We start from the raw sequence: 12,094 nt of genomic DNA, 5'->3' as shown, positions 1-12,094 counted from the left end.
TAATGATCTTATGACTTTGGAGCGAGATATTTAGAGTTAAATATTAGGGCGTTGCTTTGTAGATAAATACGCCAATTTAAACCAACATTTCCTGTTTATAACTACTAGGCTAGACTGATTTTACTTGCAAAAAACATTAAAAGTCTCCAAAAATTTATTGTGCACTCTTCGACCTCTTTTTTCCATCAAGTCAACTAAAATTTACAAATTTAAATGTTGCAGGTTTGGACACTAACCAGTTGCTTGAAGTTTCCATAAGAAATCTAATCTATTCGTTGCTTCGGTCTGTCTTCCATGTATAATTAGAGCAAATAGAAATCCTAAGAGTGCAACAAGATCATAAGTTTCTTCATATGCTCCCATCGTTCTGAAAATAGAAAATATTTCAATTTTATGTCATGATTATATTACTTTTAGAAGTAGGAGAACAGTTTAGACTTCGGCATATGACAGTAAATGTGTTGTTCGTGATATTAGGGTGCTTAAACGCAGATACCAAGCTCCCTGGAAAGAATGTTCTAACTGGATCTATTTGTATTATCTACAAACAATCTTATCTCGTACTCGTTAAAAGTGACATACTTTGCAACGAAGAAATGAAAATTTAAAAATTAATACGTTCACCACACACCATAGAATTTAAAATTATGCTAAAGTTTCTTACATATTTTTTATCACTTCAAAATGCTTTATCGCTTAATGTTTTACGAGGATGCCAAGACTTGCGCTCATCTTTGAGATTAAAATATAGTTTAGAAGAGAGAATTAACTTTAAATCCTTTAGCACTTTGGCATATAAAGTGGAATTAATAATTTCAAAGTAATTACACATCTTTTTTGGGGGAAAATAACGATTAATTTAAATTTTGGTAAATTCAATGCGCCCAGTCAACAAATGTGGCAATAATTGTAGATACAAAACCAAAGAATTTTTATACTTACTTGTAAAGATCCGTGCAGAAAAATATACTTATATACACAAAGCAAACTGAAGAAAGTATAACAATTTTTAGCATACTAGTTAATATTTGATATGCTGCCGCTGAGATAATCACTATTATTATACAATTTGTAGAAAACTGAAAAAAGAAGAGATAATATTATAGTTATATTCATTATATTAGTTATGTTAATATTAAGTATAGTTTATCAAATAATTAATATTAATTATTTCCTATCTTCACAACATATCCTCATGTGACTCTTATGGAATAAAATCAAATAACAATTCCAAAATCTTCACGAAATCTCGGAAAGGCCAACAAACTTGCAATTAGTACGTAGGTCCACATGGGTCTTAGTTCTCGATAAAAACATGTTTTTTTCAAGTCTTGTCCAACAAAGAAATCAACCTTGTTTTCTACCTCCTTGCGTCCGTATTCTTAAGTTTCTTTGAATGACGGAACTGTTTCGTCTTATTAAACAGAATTAGTGCAATACAATGTGCATGTACAACTGACTTTAGCACTCATTATGGTTGCGTTCTCAACCTGAAGATTATTACGCCTAACCTAAAATACAAATCAGCTAATACTCCAAGGAAGCATTTGTAATGTGGATGAAACGACAGTTCTAAAGCAATATGCTTATCTTATGTAAGCCCGAAGACCCTAAGTTTTCCCCAAACCATTGGAGCATGTGTATATTGTGAGCATCTTTACAAAGAGAGTTGTAGGCTTGTACGCCACAATTTTGTTGCAGTTGATATTTGCTGCTTATTCATTCTAAAGAATTAGCCCCAACTAGGTAGTTTTGTTTCTGATTTCAACTGCTGCTATCAAGGTTTAGTAGATGTTGATCCTTCTGATCCAGTCTATTAGTTTAAATCAAGATTAAACATTTACGAACCATCCGCCCAAGAACGGCAGATAGTGGTACAATGGGTATCAGAATAATAAGGGATAAAGGAAAATGTAAAAGCCGACCAATTCTGGTTCAACCTTTCTGTCGTTTAGAATCAGTAAAACTAATATCCGAGAAGTTTTACCAGTCTAGTTGAGCGTAAATGTTTGCTTAAAATAAATAGGTAATTTTACCATTCTTTACTAAGAGAAAATATTTTGCACATTTGCTAAGGAACACATTTAAAGCCAATTTTAGAACTCTGACCAAAATTATTAATACTAAAATTAATAATTTAAGAATTTTAGGAAGATGGATGTTAGACTTTAAAAGCTTTCCCACTTTGGAGATGCCTAAGATATTGGCCAGTGGGTTGTTTAATCGCAGATTAGCAAATATTAGCACCCGGTGAAGAAATAAAAAATGTTATATAATATGTTGGTATAATTATTCAATTTCTGTCGTCCCATTTTCATATAATTTAAAATACGAACCTCAGCATAGACCGAACTATTTTGAGAGAGCTCCATCTTGATAGTTTCATTTCTAGTTATATTTTTAGATACAGTCTCATTACTAACGTTGTATTCGTTAATTCTATTGTAATCTCCAGCATTTATGGAAAACAACTGAAAAGAATACATTATGTCAAAAATTTAATTAGTTTTAAAGATACTTCATTAGAAAATTTTAAATGCTGATTTACCATAGGAACAATGGTGACAAAGAAAATAATGAACACTACAAAACTGGCTAAAGCTTGTGCCAGGAATCTGTTCTCGTGAATAGCACTAGACAGGATTTTCAATGCGGGTAGAGACATCTATATTTGGATAAATAAATATAGAAAGTTAAATAAAATTTATTAATTATTACGTTCCACTGACAGATTTGTGATAATTACCTTACATTTTTCAAACAGCACCAATATATTTACTAATATACATATGCCAATACCTGAACCATATAATACGTACACTAACAAGGAACTGTAAATGAAATTAATTATTAATTTTCGTGTATGACACTTAAGAAATGTATACTCGGGTGCAAAATCCGGAACACTATTCTCCTTTAAGGTCCTGCCTATAGAACCACCCTGGAAAGAGTCTCTAAAAAAAGAAATTTTGCAGATGCAGCTGTTTTTAATATAAATCCGCCACTTTGCATTGCGCCTATCCTACTGACACCTCAGATTACAAATAATGAGTGTAAGCTCCGTTATCCTCGTTCTTCTTACTTCACCTAACCCTATAAGGTCGACATGAAAATCTGCTATCTCCACTTCCCTGCCGTTTACTGCCTTAATATTCCAATATTCCGAATGCAGTTTTCTGTAAACAGCTCGGGATATTTGAAAAAATATTGTTTGAGGCTAGTATGTATATTTTTGAGTCTTGAAAATACTCTTTGCGCGGGCGATTGGTCCAATCAAAGGATCCCATAAGTCACAATTGCTGAGCCCTTTTACTTTGGTTGGCTGACCTAGCAATCAGCATGGATGGATTCTCTCACTAAATGAGACATGATAGCTTTGAATTCGCTCCACTAACAGGAGTGGAGTGGATCCTGCAAGAGAAGATGAGTGATTACCTACAAAAGTAATCATGTACTGCCCATTAAAGCACTAAATAATAACAATAAAAAAAAAATTATTAAACTGGCATCTCAAGTCAATAATAGTTCCTTTTGTTTTGCACCCGAATATGTATTTTTATTTCACATTGGTTGCCGTTTACTTAATTACTTACTGTGGGAATATAACTAACAACCCTATAACCAGGCTGATGATTAATAACAATGAGCATATGAAGTATACGTGCAACATTTTATCACGTTCTTTGTTGTACTGCAACATAATCATAAATTATTTTGATAACATAAAACTACTATTAAATCAGTACTTGGACAAACTAAGAATTTTATTACTAAGAACGGCTCAAGAGGTTTGTGGTATTGCCAAGTGTGGAACAACGAAAAATGTAACTGGTTTAGAAGATGAAGTACATCACTGACAGATACAGTGAGAAGCCACTGTACCTCACAGGAATTATACAATGTAGGCATACAGCATGTCAGAATGTACGAAGTGAAAATAACTCTTTAGTAAACTCGAAGAGACTAATTTAATATTCACTCAATGTTTACGACAAAACTAAAATATCTGAAATAGACGACTGATAGGCAAGCTGTTTGTTGTAACGTGTCTTAAGTGAGAGGTTCTCATCACATCCTATTAGCAAGCTAGAGATTTTGGGCTCAATGAGACGACTTTCATAGCGCACCAACGCAGAATTATCGTCACAGAAAGAAAGAAATTTGTAAACCTTGCCGCTAAGAAAAGATTATCCCATTTGCATGCCGTAGTCAATATATGATTAGAAAAGTTGTTTAGGACAAAATTAAGAGTAAAAGTCCTGAAATTAGCATCCAAAAAAAAAGTAAAACTGAAATCAAAAAGCACACAATCAATATTTAAAGAGTCAAACAGCAAAAAGATAGTTTACTGCCCAAAACTACGGCAAATTATTAAAGGAAAATTGGCAAATTCAACAGCTAATATTTTAATATGGTTACAAAATTAACCATTTTCACAACTACTTAACCGAGATAAATTTTATTAAAATAAAGTGATATGCAATTAGCGACAGAAATAAGTCTCCATTTTCACTATTTTTCAACATTCAACCCACTACTAACAGGTATATTAGTTTATGTAAACTGAATTGGTATTTAACTACTATTATTTCCTAAATTAAGTAAGGAATATATTTGAGTACATTAAGCTTATGCTATCTATATCTATAGTCGGACCAGTGGGTTCGTGTAACCTAGATAGTTAAACTATTTTTGCAGGCCTTGTGTGCATTGTGTGAGTGTTGGGTCTGTCAGTGTATATGTCGTTTGTATTGTATTATTTAAGAACTCACAGGGGCGCCAAAATCCTTAACTGGGTTCTTTCAAACATCATTAAGAAATGATTTTGAATCTGATTTAATTCTTAAACAAATTCTTCACTTCACCTTGATCTCGACGGATGGTTTTTTGAAATGTAACAATATTGGTTTACAGTGATCTGATCTTAATTGATCTAAACTTCTGGCATCAATAGCGCGGATCAGATAATCATTCACTTCTTCTTCGGTATCTTTAGGAACTTCTTTCTCAGCCAAACCTAATCTGCAATTAGGTGAATTAACGTACTGTTATTTGTTAAGAATCGTTAGCATAATATGCGTAACTTTTTGCAATGAATATTTTAAATTTGAAAATAGACTTCAAATAAATTGTAACATTTAATAAATAACAAAAAATAAGGTAAAAAATTAAACATCAAGAATCAATTGATTGATTACTCACTTATTATATTTACTTGATTTTGAACTGTGGCCCATTACCCTCAGTTCTTTAGCAACGTTTCCATTTGACATGTTCATGGTCCTCTTAGTGCTTCCATGAGACTATAAAAGTAAAATTAAACAATCACATCTTGCTCACATTCAGATTAAGCATTTGAGGTGCCCATTTGGTACCCATACACAGTATCAATTTGATGCTACTTTTCTATTTAGAAAGTCTGATTTAACTCGTCTGTAAAGCATTCGCTGAACGAATTTTTCATGTTTAAGAAAGGAATGTATTCGAATTAGACTAAATCAAAATCAACGCAATGACAATCTTTTTTTTATTAAAAAAAACAAACAAACAAACCTGTACCGGGATACTCTGGTTATTTGATTAATTCAGACCTACTACATGTTTTATAGAACAAGGTTAATCTCATTTTCTTTCGAACGGTCAATAACACTGACTTCTGTACGTTAATTAATAACAGTTTAGTTAGCATCAATCTGCTAACGACCTAGGTAGCATCAAATATTATATTTACCCTATGCGTATTTAATTTTTAATGTTGTTGGGAACTATGTTCCCATGTTAAATATGTTAATTATAACAGAAATCATAAATTTCGAAAATTTATGTAGCAAATACTAACCACTTGTCTGGAAGTTTCTTGTGGTACAATTAAGTATGTTTGTATATTGTGGTCCCTGAGATAAGCGTTTCTTTCGCCACCATTACCTGGTTCAATTTTATAATCATTTTCTAAATATTTTAATGTTTCCTCAGTGATATGTACTCTTCTGTAACAGAAATTACTTGTTGGCAAAATCTTTGAGTAAGCTGTGCTGCAAAAAATAAAAGTCGATTGCTCGTAATTAAAAAAAAAAACATCGCCATAAGTAGCGAAATAAAACATCCTCAATTGCGACTAATCTTACTCCTGTATCGTCGGGGAAATCTAATCCGAAAGGTATATTAACAGGAGAAGAAAGATGCGTGTTATCATGGATCAAATCAAAGACATTTAATTTCTACTTGTTTTATCCTGTTTCATCTTGTTGGCTAGTCGATCATCCATTTCAATTCTCAATATTTCAGATTTATCAGCAAGTAGTGTAAAACCTTTTCTACATCATCTAATCTAATGATTAGAGTTGACAGGATTTATTGCCTTAATATACTGTGGCTTCCTGTAATTTTATTTCATAAAAGAACTTTTACTTCGTTCCCTGTCCTTCATTAGTGCCAGAGCATTGATTTGTCAAAATTAATTAAGATTCGGCAGAATATCTGGCAAGATAATGGTTTATTACCGGCTTCCCAGTAAAAAAGAAAGAAAAATACTTGCCTATTCATCCACCAAATGAGGCCTCGAAGAGGGAGCACATATTAACTACACGCGGGATTCGAACCTAGGTATCTCTTTCCTCGCTTTAGAACCATTGCACTAACAGAAGTATGAATAAACTGAAATCTGAATAGCGTTTAGGACTTCATAGTCTCGAAGTTGTATGCTCAGGAGTTCTAGAACCAACTGGATCGACCCTCTTCTTGGTTGCCAAGTATGTAACTACTTCAGATTGAATTTACTATCTGCTCTTCAAGGCATGCAATCATGGAACCAAACTCTCTGTATCGTCTCAGAACGAGGCTCGTTCCAGATTGACAGAACGTTGGTTCTTTGAGCTTCTGTCATAATCTTCATTTCCCAAACTACGTTTTGGATTCAGTGAATTAATCCCTGTTCTGTCCCGCCAATGAAGGATTCTTTTATGTTTTTTAATAATTTATTTATGACAATGAACTAAAATGATTTTAGAGGATCTGTGGGTGAGTTTCAACAGATTATTTCTCAAAAAGGAAAAGTCCAATATGACTCATACTTTGGTACTCCTTGTTATTATTTTCGCTTCGTATACTGTTAGCCAAAATGTTTATTGGAAGTGCGCCTTTAGTGTTGCGAAGTTTCTTGAAAATAAACAATTTTCTTCTCTAGGGTTGCAGATTTAAACGCCTTATCTTTGCATGGCGTTGAAATTATCGACATTAAGATTTGTCGATATTTAGAGAGAAAAGAATCCTCCTTAAATTCTACCATAATAAACTTATTAAAATAAAATTAATATCTAGAACGCCCAATAAGATTTCAGTTTGATTAATTTCGTTTTGATTTCTAGTTTTTTGGAAGTTGCATGTAAACTACTCACCCTGGTATTCCGCCACTTTCCATATGGTTGGCGAGTGTTACATCATTGGACCACACATCGAACTGCCATTTCCTCAGGCCTAGCACTCCGCAATGCACCCTGCCTGTGTGAATACCAACCCTCATATTTACGTTCACACTCATCACTTCTCGCACCAACCTGCATTTCAAGAGTTAGAAAATAAACATAGTTACCTATAAAGATGGAAGAGATAAATGAAATGATTTGGGTATGTGACAAGTAAATATGCTATTTTACTGGAAGTCAGATATTTCTCCTTAAGGAAAAAAAATATATTCTCATACTGAATGTTTGAACTGTTCAATTACTCAATAAATTCGTTAAGTAAATTAAGTTCGTTAAATAAGTGAAGTATGCAAACATTATTGAATTTTGAATTTTCAGTAAGATTGCTACATGCGAAAACTTTAGTTTCCTGTGACGCCTACACTACAGCATCAAGAAAGCTGAAATTTAGTTCTAATGTAGAGATAGAAGTTCTCTGTATTTGAGCTAAATTTCAAAGTGTTCTAAAAATTGTGAGGTGAGAAATTTGGTGACGAAATTTCGGTATGATTCAACAAACGAAAACTTTATCATTCCATTCACATTTATTACATATTTTTAGGGATCCTCACTATATTACTATTTCATTTTCGTCTACAAACAAATACATCAATTTTTAACTGTTATTTTCTTTTTTACTTCTGGCTTCTTGGATGTTAGTCTATAGACTGCCGTGTTCCGAAATTAATAATCAGTCTCCGAAGCCCAAGTATGCTGATATCATCGTTTCGCATTTGAGGATGGTTCTGCAAACGTCCACGTCAGGTTGCCACGTTATTTTAAACATCTAACCTGGAGGGTCAGGAATTGTAAATGCGGTTTCCTTCCCTTAGAAAGACTGCTTTCTCAACAGCCCGGAATAACCCTGAATACCAATCATGGCGGCACTGTCACACATGTTCAGTGGACTGTGGTTCTTTGAATAACCATCTTTCTCTCCTATGTGCCCTTTGTAGGCAGCTGCTTATTCGTCAATCAAGCCTGCTAATTGTGCAGTTATACAATTACTGGTGGACGCTATAGTATCCACAACGTTGGTCGCATCTTGAAGGATGAAGGATGAAGATGCACCTGGGAAGTTGTTTAAAATGTTTAACAAAAACACCAAACAATTAAAACACACGTTTTTATCGTTGGCATTTCATACTTTTAAAGTACAAGTTAATTGAACCGTGTCATTTATGATAAATGTCATTATTCTCATACAATTACTGTCAGGACATAATAATATATATATTTAACAGAAGACCCAAGGCTAGGTAAATGTAAACGAAAATTACCATGCGTTTAAAATGAACAGAAATATTCTGGAATATTTATTCAACAGCCTACTAGAAATGGTAAACCACTGTTCAATCCACATGCCACCTTTGAGGGAAGACTATCATATATTTCTCATAAAATTAATTTTATAGAGTGCAGTTCGAAAAAACATTTCATGGTATTTTGTAAATACTTTCTCCATCCATTATTATTAACGTTATAGTTCTGAAAGAAGTCAACAATAATTATATCTATTGGAATTGATATAATGAGTGGGGTTAAGGAGGGTTGTCAATGTCACATGAAGAAGCATTTTGCACCTGTGCCTCTTTATCTGATGGAAATTTCTGTATAGTACCTAAGATAGACTAAGTCGTCCCCATTGAGTAGCTGCAGTCAGAGTCGTTAATTGTCATGGGTTCTATGACTGGAGAAAAATTATTATTTAAAAAAAAAAGAAAGAAAAAGCGTAATTAAAACTCATCATTTAGCTCATTTTATAGTTGGAAAATAAGTAACATGACTTGAAAATCAACATTATGAAAGTAAACATTTTAATGAATTAAAAATGTAACGTAAATACATACGCTATTGCATCGATCATATCAAGAGCCATTTCAACACAACAATGAGCATGATCGGGCCTTGGTTCTGGCAGTCCTGACACGCAATAATAACAATCACCCAGTAATTTGATGCGTAAACAATAGTGTTCTTGTGCAAGTCGGTCAAATCTGTAAATGATCCTTGTATTAATAATTTCATCGTATCAAATGAATTCAGTGAACAAAAACCAAAGAGAAATATAGAGTTTCTCTTTAACGTAAATCATTAACAACACTCACCATCCAACACAAAAACAATTCTGAACAAGTTTTCTTTTGGAGAAAAAGAAACTTTCCGCTAGCCGTCTGCTTTAAGAATCAATTTGCCGACGGCATACAATAAACGTCAACTAATCCTTCCAACTAATGACTGCCACCACAATTAGAATCGCTTTTCCAATAGGTTCAGTGCGATTCCCAATTTAATATAGGATAGTTTCTCTGTTACGGCTTGCCTGCTGATATTCTCAGTTGAGAATCTCAACTTTTGTGAGTAACTTTATCTCGTTCTGAGAGCTACTTTGATCAGACTATTTCACCGATTTAGTCTCCTATCAATAATTGGGAATTGATATAAGCGGAAAGTTTTACCGTCATCTTAGTATTGTTGGTCATCTAAGGAATTTTCTCTTAACGGCTGATAGCTTATATCCGATGGGCCTCTCTTGCATTAACTCTATATTTTCGCCTTGCAACCTCATTAACTAAACGTGCGAACTGCTTAATTCTTGTCGTTTCCAACAAATTGTTTCTTTGTCTTTAGTACCATAAATGTCTGTTTAACCAGCGTTAATGGATGATTTTTGTTCTCGCGATTCGCTTTCTACCATTAATGCTAGATGAACTGTTGAAAAAGAAAATTACTGCTAATTAAAAATATAGCTTAAGGTGAAGAATTTAAAGGCTTGGAAGTTGAAACCGGTCTAGTAGAACAGTAGCTGTTAGTCGTTGCAGATCTGTCCAAAAAGATAAGTGGGTTTCCAAAGTTCAAATACAAACATTAACTGAAGCAATCACCAATTTAATAATCTTTTTGGGATGTAAATAGTATATATTATATTTTTCAAATCTAGTTCATAATTTATAATTATAACAGAATACATGTTTTAAATGACATTTTATTATTAAAATAATTATTTTACCTCGCAAAAAGCTCATTCAACAGCCTAACTAATTCTTGAGCTGTACACTGGTCAGATAAACTTGTAAAACCACATATATCGGCAAAAAGAATGCTGAAAGCAAAAAATTTCATTTTTTTATTAATAAAATCCAAATTTTGAATAGTTCATAAAATAAATAACCGGTCGGAATTTATCTTCCTATTGCAATATAAACTGTAATACTATGAGAAGAATTTTGTTATTTTAATGAAATTTCTCATTTGTATTGACCTGAGTAGTAGAAAGAACAAAGTAGAGGTTTACAAGGTACTTCACAAAGAGAGTACGCGAAATCGACGCTAGAAAGCGCGAGCTCCTTAAATAATAATCCTCTACTCCATTAATTTTGCAAGAAAATATAAATTGGGTGTGCGTTTTTACGGCCCCAGTTAACTGTGGCACAATCGCTACAGTATTAACTTTTAAAGATGAGAGACGGAGGTGAAATGCAGTTTGAATTCAGAATGTAACTTACGTTAAGATAAATCTCGGGAAGGGAACATTGTATGCCACCCTCACACTAAAATGGCCTGCTTCCATCACTCCCTCTCTTCACCAAAAGTGCTTTCCGTTAACATGCCTCTAATAAAAGGGATACATGTTTCTGCGATTAGAATACTAAGTTTAAAAAAATTGGGATCATTTATAAGTAAAACCCAAAAGCTATAAGAAAAAACTTTTCTTATCTTTAAATAACTTATCATCTTTTAGCTTGTATGTATCATTAATATTTTTATTTCTTTTTTTTCTGTTTTTCAAAGAACACCCATTAAGTTCAGATCACACTCACAGGTAGCTGTAGTCACTTCCAGCAACACTGAACAATCACAAAACTACATTATTGCAGTTTTTGTACAGGATTTCTAAAGTTTATAGTACGCTTATGTTTAGCACTATACATGCACAGAAGGTTTTAATATTCATTATTCAGACTGGTTACTATTCCTAGATAAATTAAACTAATAAATAGCTAAACCAATAGCTAACAGCTTACCTGACATTCTCATGCCTTTGTATGTAGATTTTATGGAACATGGTATCCTGAGGTTTGCCAGCGATATCTGCTTTCATCTCCATGGCAACATGACGCGGTAATACCGATAACAGCAACCTTTCCTTGAAACATCAATCACACAATTTAAATTAATTAGTAAATTAGTATTCATCAAAATCATGTTTTAAAATACCAAATCTTATTTTTTCGTATACATAATTAATTGGGCAATTGAAACCTGTTGAAATGAAACAACGTATTAAGTTAAGAACTAACATAATCAATATTACTGGATACAAAAAGCATTCTGAAGTTTTTTCCAATTTCTTAAACTTGAAAATAAGATGGGAGATTATATAGTTTAAAACAGTTACTTAATAAAGATTGCAGTAATTCCCTTAGTAGATATAAGAGCAGGATACCACTTTAATGCCATGTAAGTAAGCCCTAACATCCTGCAAAACATTACCAAATCACCAAAAGATTTGCAGAGAAAACAGCAAAAATAGTTTAAGAAAAAGCATTACATATAGGGGGGAAAAGTGTATCCTTAATTGTGTTAATCGTCGAGACCAACAACAGCAATATAATTTATTTAAAATTTAACCA

At 33.0% G+C, this 12,094-nt stretch overlaps 1 protein-coding gene across 1 annotated transcript in view; it reads right to left on the bottom strand.

Annotated features, from left to right (window-relative positions):
* LOC141448774 (adenylate cyclase type 5-like) overlaps nucleotides 1–12,094 on the bottom strand; it is a 206,349-nt gene that overhangs the window by 21,447 nt on the left and 172,808 nt on the right. Inside the window, exons 8-20 of the mRNA XM_074117378.1 lie at nucleotides 11,486–11,607; nucleotides 10,471–10,563; nucleotides 9,311–9,457; nucleotides 7,395–7,553; nucleotides 5,840–5,987; nucleotides 5,203–5,303; nucleotides 4,866–5,022; nucleotides 3,594–3,691; nucleotides 2,747–2,831; nucleotides 2,549–2,665; nucleotides 2,337–2,471; nucleotides 943–1,079; nucleotides 237–367 (exon numbers count right to left, since the gene is read on the bottom strand). Of these exons, the coding sequence (XP_073973479.1) occupies nucleotides 237–367; nucleotides 943–1,079; nucleotides 2,337–2,471; nucleotides 2,549–2,665; nucleotides 2,747–2,831; nucleotides 3,594–3,691; nucleotides 4,866–5,022; nucleotides 5,203–5,303; nucleotides 5,840–5,987; nucleotides 7,395–7,553; nucleotides 9,311–9,457; nucleotides 10,471–10,563; nucleotides 11,486–11,607 (1,630 nt within the window). The remainder of the gene's footprint in view (nucleotides 1–236; nucleotides 368–942; nucleotides 1,080–2,336; nucleotides 2,472–2,548; nucleotides 2,666–2,746; nucleotides 2,832–3,593; nucleotides 3,692–4,865; nucleotides 5,023–5,202; nucleotides 5,304–5,839; nucleotides 5,988–7,394; nucleotides 7,554–9,310; nucleotides 9,458–10,470; nucleotides 10,564–11,485; nucleotides 11,608–12,094) is intronic.

This window comes from Rhodnius prolixus, unplaced genomic scaffold (assembly GCF_049639745.1).
Source record: "Rhodnius prolixus isolate KJV_2025 unplaced genomic scaffold, Rpr scaffold_2, whole genome shotgun sequence".
NCBI classification, from domain to species: Eukaryota; Metazoa; Arthropoda; class Insecta; order Hemiptera; family Reduviidae; genus Rhodnius; species Rhodnius prolixus.
The sequence above is the reverse complement of the archived record's forward strand: the minus strand, read 5'-3'. Positions and strand labels throughout refer to the sequence as shown.